Source organism: Salmo salar, chromosome 09 (assembly GCF_965601325.2).
Source record: "Salmo salar chromosome 09, fSalSal1, whole genome shotgun sequence".
Classification (NCBI taxonomy): domain Eukaryota; kingdom Metazoa; phylum Chordata; class Actinopteri; order Salmoniformes; family Salmonidae; genus Salmo; species Salmo salar.
In genome coordinates, this window is record NC_138299.1 from 122,698,460 (window position 1) to 122,711,450 (window position 12,991).

The 12,991-nt window shown below is 43.4% G+C and overlaps 1 protein-coding gene across 1 annotated transcript; it reads left to right on the forward strand.

Annotated features, from left to right (window-relative positions):
• Positions 1–427: 427 nt before the first annotated feature.
• Positions 428–12,581, forward strand: LOC106612714 (uncharacterized). Its single transcript, XM_014214154.3, has 2 exons — positions 428–637; positions 10,556–12,581. Exon 2 carries the CDS (start codon positions 10,593–10,595, stop codon positions 11,904–11,906), a length of 1,314 nt encoding a protein of 437 aa, XP_014069629.2. The 5' UTR covers positions 428–637; positions 10,556–10,592; the 3' UTR covers positions 11,907–12,581.
• The last annotated feature ends 410 nt before the right edge of the window (positions 12,582–12,991 follow it).

A 12,991-nucleotide genomic window follows, 5' to 3' on the forward strand; every position in this document is an offset into this window, starting at 1 on the left:
TAACCTTTGAACAAAAAAAGTTGGTTTATGGTGCCTAGGTCATGTGATCAAAGATGTATTAAAATTCTAAGTACAAAATGTAACTAATGAAGTAAGATAAAAGAACATTAAACCGTTTCTCAGAAAACCAAAGGGTGTGTGATCTGTGTCCCTACCCTGTGAATAGGCTGCATCACATCCGGCCGTGATTGGGAGTCCCATAGGGCTGCGCACAATTGGCCAGCATCGTCGGGTTTGGCCGGAGTAGGCCGTCATTGTAAAATAAGAATTTGTTCTTAACTGGCTTGCCTTGTTAAATAAAGGTTAATTTAAAAATAATAATAATAATGTTTCAAAGTTGGTTTGAGGTGTCTAGGTCACATGGTCAAGGAGCTATTTAATTTTAAGTGATTTTAAATATATGTTCAACTTGCCTCTCTGTGTCAGGAATAATGGACCTTTGAAATGAGGTTGCTAAGTCACATTTTAAATTTGAATATTGTGATTATGCAGTTTGTTGATGATCCCTAACTAGTCACGTTGACTGTGCATCAGGCTGCCTTTAAGTTACCATGTAATTGTGAAACGGGTTGGAATCGGAAAAATAAGAACTGTGCAATGTTGTACACTTTTACCGCCATAAAGAGCCTAATTTGAGGTATGTAGCACAAATCGTTCGTGAGCTATTGAAGTTTGAAGGTCTGAATGTCTGTCGAATCTCAAACTACCATGGTTCATTACTGTACCTTATCATTTGGTTAGCTAGGAACACATGTGAATCACTTTGCTAGCTAGTTAGCTATGCTGAACTTGAACGACTGTTGTTGGCATGTCTTATTTGTCCATGAAATGTATTTGGCATCAATCAAATTGGCGAGCAGGCAAGTTCCCATTCAGATGTCATTATCTATCAGTGCAATTTTGACGGCCAACTACAAGCTGTTCCCCCGTTTGATTTTAGCTTATCTTGCTCTAGCTCAGTGGTTCCCAAATGTTTTATAGTCCCGTACCCCCTCAAACATTCAACCTCCAGCTGCGTACCCCCTCTAGCACCAGGGTCAGCGCACTCTCAAATGTTGTTCTTTTGCCATCATTGTAAGCCTGCCACACACACTACCTATAAGATAGACTTATTAAACATAAGAATGAGTGTGAGTTTGTCACAACCCAGCTCGTGGGAAGTGACAAAGAGCTCATATACGACCAGGGCACAAATAATAATAACCAATGATGTTGCTCTTAATTTAGCCATCTTACATATAAAACTTTATTTGTTAATTGAAAATGATGAATGACCATAGGTTAATGAGAAGGGTGTGCTTGAAAGGATGCACATAACTCTGCAATGTTGGGTTGTATTGGAGAGAGTCTGTCTTAAATCATTTTCCACACACACAGTCTGTGCCTGTATTTAGTGTTCATGCTAGTGAGGGCAGAGAGTCCACTCTCACATAGGTACATGGTTGCAAATGGCATCAGTGTCTTAACAGTGGATTTGCCAAGGCAGGATACTCTGTGCGCAGCCCAATCCAGAAATCTGTCAGTGGCTTCTGATTCAATTCAATTTTCACAGAACCGCTTGTTACAATTTCTATGAGGCTCTCTTGTTAAGATATTGGTCAGTGGACTGGAGGCAGGGCATGACAGGGATAACGAATCCAGTTGTTTGTGTCATCCTTTTTGGGAAAGTACCTGAGTAATTGCGCACCCAACTCACTCGGGTGCTTTGCTATATCACATTTTACATTGTCCTTGAGCTTCAGTTCATTTGCACACACAAAAATCATACAATGATGGAATGACCTGTGTGTTGTTCTTGTTAAAGAGAAGAGCTCCAACTTCTTAATCATAGCCTCAATTTTGTCCCTCACATTGAATATAGTTGCAGAGGGTCCCTATAGTGCTAGATTCAGATCATTCAGGTAGGCCAGTCGTGTGAGAAACTTGTCATCATGCAAGCGATCAGACAAGTGAAAATGATGGTCAGTAAAGAAAACGTGTCAGTACTTTGCCCCTTGATAACCATCGCATTTCTGTATGTTGTAAAAGCGTTATGGTCGCTGCCCATATCATTGCATAGTGCAGAAAATACACAAGTTCAGGGGCTTTGCTTTAACAAAGTTAACAATTTTCACTGTAGTGTCCAAAACGTTTTTCAAGCTGTCAAGCATTCCTTAGGCAGCAAGAGCCTCTCGGTGGATGCTGCAGTGTACCCAAGTGGCGTCGGGAGCAACTGCTTGCACGCGTGTTACCACTCCACTATGTCTCCGTGTCATGACCTTTGCCCCATCAGTGTAGATACCAAAACACCTTGACTGCCAAAGTCCATTTGATGTCACAAAGCTGTCCAGTACTTGAAAATACCCTCTCCTGTTGTCCTGGTTTCCAGTGGTTGTGCCAGGCCCGCCACGTCTGTTGACTCATCCAACTGTAACGCATAGAATTCATTGGCTTGTATGCAAAGCAGTAATTGTTTCAAACATCTCCTGCCATGTCACTGATGCGTTGTTTAACAGTGTTGTTTGAAGGCATTGTCTGTATAGTTTTTGGGGCCTTTCCCCCCAGCATTGTCCCAGCCATATCCGCGGCAGCAGGAAGAATTAAGTCCTCCACAATAGTATGGGGCTTGCCTGTCCTAGCCACTCGGAAGCTCACCATATAAGACGTTTCTAGCCCCTTCATATTAATGGTATCTGTTGCTTTTATACATGTCTTACTACTCGAAAGTCGTCGTCAATTCTCGCTCAAAAACTCCTGTGGCTTATTTTTCAAATTGGCATGTTTTGTTTCTAAATGTCTGCGCAAGAGTGAAGGTTTCATAGAGTTGTGAGACACTTTTGCACATATAACACACTGTGGCTGAGGAAAGGCAATACTCCCAAAATAAGTGAACCCCAAATCAATGTAGTTCTTATCATATTTACGCCTCTTCGATGGTCCAACGTCCCTGTCTGTTGTAAGGTCTTTTCCCAGGTAAGGGGGCAGTAGCTCTTCAGCTGCATCAGATTCACAACTGTCAGTGTCCATGCTAGCTGTGCTAACAAATGTAGAATTACTGATGTTAGCATTGGATGTGCTCGTGGAAGCAGAACAACTTGTGTCGTCGCCAGATGCGGGTGTAGTACTGCTGGTAGTAGCAGTATTACCAGTAGAGCTGGTATGTGTCTCTATGGACGCGGGCCTTACTTTTTTTAACCATTTATTCCTTTTGCTCAAAAAATTGATGAGCAGCTGCTACGTTTTGGCTTCATACAGACATTAGTGGAATTCAAATCAAATTTTATTAGTCACATGTGCCAAATACAACAGTACAGTGAAATGCTTACTGACGAGCCCCTAACCAACAATGCAGTTTTAAAAAATACGGATAAGAATAAGAAATAAAAGTAACAAGTAATTAAAAAGCAGCAGTAAAATAACAATAGCGAGACTATATACAGGGGGGTACCAGTAAAGGATCAATGTGCGGTGGCACAGGTTAGTTGAGGTAATATGTACATGTAGATAGTCATTAAAGTGATAATGCATAGATGATAACAACATAGAGTAGCAGCGGCGTAAAGGGGGGGGGGGGGCAATGCAAATAGTCTGGGTAGCCATTTGATTAGGTGTTCAGGAGTCTTATGGCTTGGGGCTAGAAGCTGTTTAGAAGCCTCTTGGACCTAGACTTGCCATGCGGTAGCAGAGAGAACAGTCTATGACTAGGGTGGCTGGAGTCTGACAAATTTTAGACTTCTTCTGACACCGCCTGGTATAGAGGTCCTGGATGGCAGGGAGCTTGGCCCCAGTGATGTACTGGGCCGTTCGCACGACCCTCTGTAGTGCCTTGCGGTCGGAGGCCGAGCAGTTGCCATACCAGGCAGTGATGCAACCAGTCAGGATGCTCTCGAAGGTGCAGCTGTAGAACCTTTTGAGGATCTGAGGACACATGCCAAATCTTTTCAGTCTCCTGAGGGGGAATAGGTTTTGTCGTGCCCTCTTCACGACTGTCTTAGGTGTGCTTAGACCATGTTAGTTTGTTGGTGATGTGGACACCAAGGAACTTGAAGCTCTCAACCTGCTCCACTGCAGCCCCTTCGATGAGAATGGGGGTGTGCTCGGTCCTCTTTCCAGTAGTCCACAATCATCTCCTTTTTCTTGATCACATTGAGGGAGAGGTTGTTGTCCTGGCACCACACGGCCAGGTCTCTGACCTCCTCCCTATAGGCTGTCTCGTCGTTGTCGGTGATCAGGCCTACGACTGTTGTGTCATTGGCAAACTTAATGATGGTGTTGGAGTCATGCCTGGCCGTGCAGTCATGAGTGAACGGGGAGTACAGGAGGGGACTGAACACGCACCCCTGAGGGGACGTGTTGAGGATCGGCATGGCGGATGTGTTGTTACCTACCCTTACCACCTGGGGACAGCCTGTCAGGAAGTCCAGGGCCCAGTTGCAGAGGGAGGTGTTTAGTCCCAGGGTCCTTAGCTTATTGATGAGCTTTGAGGGCACAATGGTGTTGAACGCTGAGCTGTAGTCAATGAATATCATTCTCACGTAGGTGTTCCTTTTGTCCAGGTGGGAAAGGGCAGTGTGGAGTGCAATAGAGATTGCATCATCTGTGGATCTGTTGTGGTGGTATGCAAATTGGAGTTGGTCTAGGGTTTCTGGGATAATGGTGTTGTGAGCCATGACCAGCCTTTCAAAACACTTCATGGCTACAGATGTGAGTGCTACGGGTCGGTAGTCATTTAGGCAGGTTACCTTAGTGTTCTTGGGCACAGGCACTATGGTGGTCTGCTTAAAACATGTTGGTATTACAGACTCGGACAGGGAGAGGGTGAAAATGTCAGTGAAGACAGTTGCCAGTTGGTCAGCGCATGCTCGCAGTACACGTCCTAGTAATCCGTCTGGTCCTGCGGCCTTGTGAACGAATGTTGACCTGTTTAAAGGTCTTACTCACATCAGCTGCGGAGACCGTGATCACGCAGTCTTCCGGAACAGCTGGTGCTCTCATGCATGTATCAGTGCCATTTGCCTCGAAGCGAGCATAGAAGTAGTTCAGCTCGTCCGGTAGGCTCATGTCACTGGGCAGCTCTCAGCTGCGCTTCCCTTTGTAGTCTGTAATGGTTTGCAAGTCCTGCCACATCTGACGAGCATCAGAGCCGGGTGTACAATTCGATCTTAGTCCTGTATTGACACTTTGCCTGTTTGATGGTTCATCGGAGGGCATAGTGGGATTTCTTAGAAGCTTGCGGGATAGAGTCCCGCTCCTTGAAAGCGGCAGCTCTAGCCTTTAGCTCAGTGCGGATGTTGCCAGTAATCCATGGCTTCTGGTTGGGGTATGTACGTACGGTCACTGTGGGGACGACGTCATCGATGCACTTATTGATGAAGCCAAAAACTGATGTGGTGTTCTCCTCAATGCCATCGGAGGAATCCCGGAACAGATTCCAGTCTTTGCTAGTAAAACAGTCCTGTAGTTTAGCATCTGCTTCTTCTGACCACTTTTTTTATTGATCTAGTCACTGGTGCGTCCTGCTTTAATTTGTGCTTGTAAGCAGGAATCAGGAGGATAGAATTATGGTCAGATTTGCCAAATGGAGGGCGAGGGACAGCTTTGTATGCATCTCTGTGTTATGGAGTAAAGGTGGTCCAGAGGTTTTTTTTTTCTCTCCTTCTAGTTGCACATTTAACATGCTGATAGAAATTTGGTAAAACAGATATGTTTCCCTGCATTAAAGTCCCCGGCTACTAGGAGCGCCGCTTCTGGGTGAGTGTTTTCTTGTTTGCTTATGGCGGAATACAGCTCATTCAATGCGTTCTTAGTGCCAGCCTCTGACTGTGGTGATATGTAAATAGCTACGAAAAATACAGATGAAAACTCTCTAGGTAGATAGTGTGGTCTACAGCTTATCATGAGATACTCTACCTCAGGCGAGCAATAGGTCGAGACTTTCTTAGATATCGTGCACCAGCTGTTATTTACAGAAATACATAGCCCGCCGCTTGTCTTACCAGACGCCACTGTTCTATCCTGCCGGTACAGCGTATTACCAGCCAGCTGAATGTTGATAGTGTCGTCGTTCAGACACAACTCTGAAGCATAAGATATTATAGTTTTGAATGTCCCGTTGGTAGTTTAGTCTTGCGTGTAGGTCATCGATTTTATTCTCCAAAGATTGCACGTTTTCTAGCAGAATGGAAGGAAGTGGGGGTTTATTTGATTGCCTATGAATTCTCAGAAGGCAGCCTGCCCTTTGGCCCCTTTTTCTCCGCTGCCTCTTCAGGCAAATCACGGGGATCTGGGCCTGTTCCCGAGAAAGCAGTATATTGTTCGCGTCAGACTCGTTATAGAAAAAAAAGGATTCTGCTAGTCCGTGGTGAGTAATCTTAGTCCTGATGTCCAGAAGTTATTTTCGGTCATAAGACTGTATGTACATAATAAACAAAAAAGAAGTTACAAAAAATACAAATAAACAAACAAAAAACACAATCGGTTGGGGACACATAAAACATCTGCCTTCTTCTCCGGCGCCATTTTCCCACGAGAGAGTAACGGTTAATGTGATTGGATGTTAATTATTTGACTAGGCTACCTGTATTTGACATTGTGTTGTTATTTTGCTGAACACTAGATGGTTTAATTTTATTTTTGGCACTTAAAACTCACCTAAATGTATAGCCCGGTTGGAAAATGTGAAGTATTATTGTTGTATTATTTATTTATTTATTTGCCCCAGTTTGGGATTACCTGCTCTAGCTAGTTTAGTTGTTGATGATAACTGAGGTAGACAGCCTTCCTGTTCATGTTTTTTTTTATCAATATGACTGTAAAGTTCCCAAATGTAGGAGAACTCCAGTGATATTTGCATATTTGCTGAAATCCATTCAGGTGTATTTTATGGCTTTTGGCAAATGCTTTCTAATGATCTAAAGTCCCTCTGTTGATATACTGCCTGCAAAAACACAGTCCAGTTCAAAGTCAAGGATGGAAGACCCATGTAGAAAATGTCTTATTTGGATATAATTTAGGCCTCTAATTGTCCATGGTACATGGGTCTGTGTAAAGTATGGCCCTAGACAAGACTGAGATGTCTTATTTCCTGCAGTGTCTATTAGTTGTCCAATTGCACAGACATTTTCCCACTCATAGATTTTTCACAAATGCCTTACTCAGGGTTTCCCAAACTCTGTGCACATTTTAGTGTTTTGCCCTAGCACTAGATGGCTGATTCAACTAATCATCAAGCTTTGGTAATTTGAATCAGCTGTGTAGTGTTAGGCCAAAAATCTAAACGTGCAGCTCTTGGGGTACTGAGGTCCTAGTTTGTTAACCTCTCTAGGGTCGGCGGGACGAAATCGTCCCACCTACGTAACAGTCAGTGGAATCCTGTGGCGCGTTATTCAAATACCTTAGAAATGCTATTACTTCAATTTCTCAAACATATGACTATTTTACACCATTTTAAAGACAAGCCTCTCGTTAATCTAACCACACTGTCCGATTTCAAAAAGGCTTTACAACGAAAGCAAAACATTAGATTATGTCAGCAGAGTACCCAGCCAGAAATAATCAGACACCCATTTTTCAAGCTAGCATATAATGTCACATAAACCCAAACCACAGCTAAATGCAGCACTAACCTTTGATGATCTTCATCAGATGACAACCCAAGGACATTATGTTATACAATACATGCATGTTTTGTTCAATCAAGTTAATATTGATATCAAAAAACAGCTTTTTACATTAGCATGTGACGTTCAGAACTAGCATAGCCCCGCAAACTTCCGGTGAATTTACTAAATTACTCACGCTAAACGTTCACAAAAAACATAACAATTATTTTAAGAATTATAGATACAGAACTCCTCTATGCACTCGCTATGTCCGATTTTAAAATAGCTTTTCGGTGAAAGCACATTTTGCAATATTCTAAGTAGATAGCCCGGCATCACAGGGCTAGCTATTTAGACACCCACCAACTTTAGCCCAGACCAAAGTCAGATTTACTATAAGAAAAATGTTATTACCTTTCCTGTTCTTCGTCAGAATGCACTCCCAGGACTTCTACTTCAATAACAAATGTTGGTTTGATTCCAAATAATCCATAGATATGTTCAAATATCCTCTTTTGTTCGTGCGTTCAAGACACTATCCGAATGGTAAAGAAGGGTGACGCGCACGACGCATTTCGTGACAAAAAAAAATGTCTACATTTTTCAAAATATTCCATTACCGTACTTCAAAGTATGTCAACCGCTGTTTAAAATCAATTTTTATGCAATTTTTCTCGTAAAAAAGCGATAATATTCCGACCGGGAAAGCGTATTTAGGTTCAAAGAGAGAGAAAATAAAAACATGGGGTCGACTTGTGCACGCGCCTCCGTCCCATTGTCCTCTGATAGAGCACTTACCAAAAGCGCTAATGTTTTTCAGCCAGTGGCTGGAATTACATCATTCAGCTTTTTCCCGCCTTCTGAGAGCCTATAGGAGCCGTAGGAAGTGTCACGTTACAGCAAAGATCCTCAGTTTTCAATAAACAGAGCCAAGAAGAACAAGAACTTGTCAGACAGGTCACTTCCTGTAAGGAATCTTCTCAGGTTTTTGCCTGCCATATGAGTTCTGTTATACTCACAGACACCATTCAAACAGTTTTAGAAACTTTATGGTGTTTTCTATCCAAAGCCAATAATTATATGCATATTCTAGTTTCTGGGCAGTAGTAATAACCAGATTAAATCGGGTACGTTTTTTATCCGGACGTGCAAATACTACCCCCAACAGGTTAAACGCTGCTCTATGTTATTCCTAAACATTCCTATGAAAGTATAAAAATGTGAATCACCATATGTAAGTGCTCACTTGTTAGAAAAAAAGGTGTCATTCTTCCTGGGTGTGTGTACAGATTTGAATAAGATGTTATGTTGTTAAAATGCTGTCAGTTCCAATTTAAATGAAAAAACAACTAATATATAAACTCAGCAAAAAAAGAAACATCCTCACTGTCAACTGCGTTTATTTTCAACAAACTTAACATGTGTAAATATTTGTATGAACATAACAAGATTCAACAACTGAGACATAAACTGAACAAGTTCCACAGACATGTGACTAACAGAAATTGAATAATGTGTCCCTAAACAAAGGGGGTTGGTGGGGGGGATCAAAATCAAAAGTAACAGTCAGTATCTGGTGTGGCCACCAGCTGCATTAAGTGCTGCAGTGCATCTCCTCATGGACTGCACCAGATTAGCCAGTTCTTGCTGTGAGATGTTACCCCACTCTTCCACCAAGGCACCTGCAAGTTCCCGGACATTTCTGGGGGGAATAGCCCTAGCCCTCACCCTCCGATATAACAGGTCTCAAACGTGCTCAATGGGATTGAGATCCGGGCTCTTCACTGGCCATGGCAGAACACTGACATTCCTGTCTTGCAGGAAATCACGCACAGAACGAGCAGTATGGCTGGTGGCTTTGTCATGCTGGAGGGTCATGTCAGGATGAGCCTGCCGGAAGGGTACCACATGCGGGAGGAGGATGTCTTCCCTGTAATGCATATCGTTGAGATTGCCTGCAATGACAACGAGCTCAGTCCGATGATGCTGTGACACACCGCCCCAGACCATGACGGACCCTCCACCTCCAAATCGATCCCACTCCAGAGTACAGGCCTCGGTGTAACGCTCATTCCTTCGATGATAAATGCGAATCCGACTATCATTCCTGGTGAGACAAAACCGCGACTCGTCAGTGAAGAGCACTTTTTGCCAGTCCTGTCTGGTCCAGCGATGGTGGGTTTGTGCCCATAGGCAACGTTGTTGCCGGTGATGTCTGGTGAGGACCTGCCTTACAACAGGCCTACAAGCCCTCAGTCCAGCCTCTCTCAGCCTATTGCGGACAGTCTGAGCACTGATGGAGGGATTGTGTGTTCCTGGTGTAACTCGGCAGTTGTTGTTGCCATGTTTGGATCTACCGATCCTGTGCAGGTGTTGTTACACGTGGTTTGCCACTGCAAGGATGACCAGCTGTCCGTCCCGTCTCCCTGTAGCTCTGTCTTGGGCGTCTCAGTACAGACATGGCAATTTATTGACCTGGCCACATCTGCAGTCCTCATGCCTCCTTGCAGCATGCCCAAGGCACGTTCACACATATGAACAGGGACCCTGGGCATCTTTCTTTTGGTGTTTTTCAGAGTCCATAGACAGGCCTCTTTAGTGTCCTAAGTTTTCATAAATGTGACCTTAAGCTGTTAGTGTCTTAATGACCATTCCACAGGTGCATGTTCATTAATTATTTGTGGGTCATTGAACAAGCATGGGAAACAGTGTTTAAACCCTTTACAATGAAGATCTGTGAAGTTAATTCGTAAAAATCCAAATATGGTTGAATTACAGGGTCCTGAAAAAGGATGTTTCTTTTTTTGCTGAGTTATATATAATTAATTTCAACGTCAACAATTGATGTACCAATCTCAGATTGCGTCGTTAAATATGTTGTTGTTTGCACACTGATTTCTGACCCTTGACATCAAAATATTTGTGTTTATTGTACAGGAAAACTGAAAGATGGTATTGCTATTTGTGTTCTGCAGCTTTCTTCAGAGAGACCCTCATCAGCCCCTCATAACCATGACAAAGAAGAATTTGATGAAGATATTTCTTGGTTTGACTCTGTTCACCATGGGATATATGATTTTTATTACTCAGGAATGGTCTGTAGAGCAATTGTTTTGGAGGAAAGACTGGGCAATGGACACCTGCTTTACAAATTTGAGCACTGACCCCTTCATACCAATCCAAGGGTCCAAAACATTTGTGCTGAATGCTTTCTTTGAGCACAGGACCTATAACATGAGCCTTCGTCTCATCTCCATCGTGTGGCGACCAGAAAAGACCATCCATCACTGCTTACTATGCTGCCAAGACCGTCTGTTCACCTCTTTGGCCAAGCGGACTATCCACCATTCCCACTTCTGGTTCCCTTACGGCACGGGGGACTTCCTGTGTGACATCCCGGAGGACTGTGAGCCCACACACGCTGGCTTGGTGTCTGAGGACTTTGATCCTGAGCACGTCACCTTTGTCCCAATCTTGAACAGGGTACCAAGGGAGTCCAGCTTTCCTGCCAACTTCACTGTGTGCCTCTCTACCATGTTCGGGGGGTACAACAATGTGCTGCAGTTTGTGCAGGCCATGGAGATGTATAGCCTGCTGGGGGCCCAGAGGGTGGTGGTCTATAAGACCAACTGCAGCCGTGACATGGAGGAGGTACTGCATTACTATGAAGACGAAGTTGGTCTGGTGGAAGTAGTTCCCTGGCCAATTGACACCCACATCAAGGTGTCCTCCAGCTGGCTTGCCACCAAATCACCCGGTGACCTGCACTACTATGGCCAGATCCCTGCTCTCAACGACTGTCTGTACAGGAACATGTACCAGACCAAGTATCTCCTCCTCCATGACCCTGATGAGATCATCCTCCCCGTGGACAACAGCACCTGGGTGGAGCTCCTGAGCACTCTGGAGATCAAATACGGCAACGAGGCCAACTTCTACTTTGAAAACAATGTTTTCCCAATCGAGGAGACTGACGAAAGCAGCAGATTCAACTTGTCAGAGTGGGCCACCATCCCTGGCGTTAACTTCCTTCTGCATGTCCTGCGAGAACCCATTCTCAAATCCCACTACAAAACGGGGAAGCTGATCATCAACCCCAGGACTGTGTTTGAGATCTCAGTGCATGGCGTGAAGAGGCAGAACAGCCGGACAGTAGAGGTGTCTTCCCATCTCGGCAGGCTATATCATATCCGCCGGCGGAAGAACGCCATGCTGAAGAGCAGAGACTTAGTCAGGGATGAGGGACTGTTGAGGTTCGCCCCACAAATGATCAGAAAGGTAGCACACTCCCTCAGGAAAATGAACCTGCCCTCCCAGAAACTGTAAACGCTCTAGTCTAGTGTCTCTACATTTAATCATTGTTTCTCTTCAGTTCTTCATTTAGGTGTTTAAAGCTGATTCATTGCATGATATTTGATTGCTAAATAGCCCAAACCTCACTGTGCAACGTGACTGTCAGCAATTAGACTTTTCTTAAGATATCCCATTCACCATAGACGAATGTACCGTCATTGGGTGTGCCTCTTATCAGGAAAGAAATATAATGCTGTTGTGAGAAAAGGAAAATTGTCTAATCTAGTCATGAATCTGCACAATAGAGATTTACAGACGCCACATTTGTCAGAGGTGCTGAATTATTGGATGTTGTTGAATGGAAAATGTTCAGACACCTGCTGTGACTTACCTTACTCAACATTTTTGATGCGATGTTTAGTCTAACTTTATGATAACTCGTATGTACTGCAAAAAATGAAATCCTAGGAAGTAAATAAATCTTGCATCAAGGCAATAAATCAAATCCCCCCCCAATAAGATACTGTAAGTCATTTTACCAAGCACTGTATGTTAGATTATTCAGCTTGTTTTAAGAAAATTGGTCTTGAGTTGTCTAGATATTAGATCTAATTCTAGGCATTTTATGTGAAACTAGCACAACTAGGCAATCAACAAGTTATCATGTAATGCCATCAATTTTGATGATATTAAATCAGGATTGTTTCTCTTGTTTTTTAAGAACCACACCCAAGGATATCCCTCACTTTTGCTTACAGATATTACATATTCTTCACCTCTGACATTGGTCCCAACTCCCGCTCATTGGGGGAAAAAATAGGGTAGTGTGACCCGTCTAGCATTCTGACAACATTCAAACATTTGATTATGTTTTATCAAAGACTTTCATACATTTCTGAAATTCAGCTTTGAGGACCGTCATACACATACAGTGCATTTGGAAAGTATTCAGACCCCTTCACTTTTTCCACATTTTATGTTACAGCCTTATTCTAAAATTGATTCAATCGTTTTTTTTTTTGTCCTGTTGGAAGGCAAACCTGCGCCCCAGTCTGGGGTCCTGAGCAGGTTTTCATGAAGGATCTCTTTGTACTTTGCTCAGTTAATCTTTCCCCCAA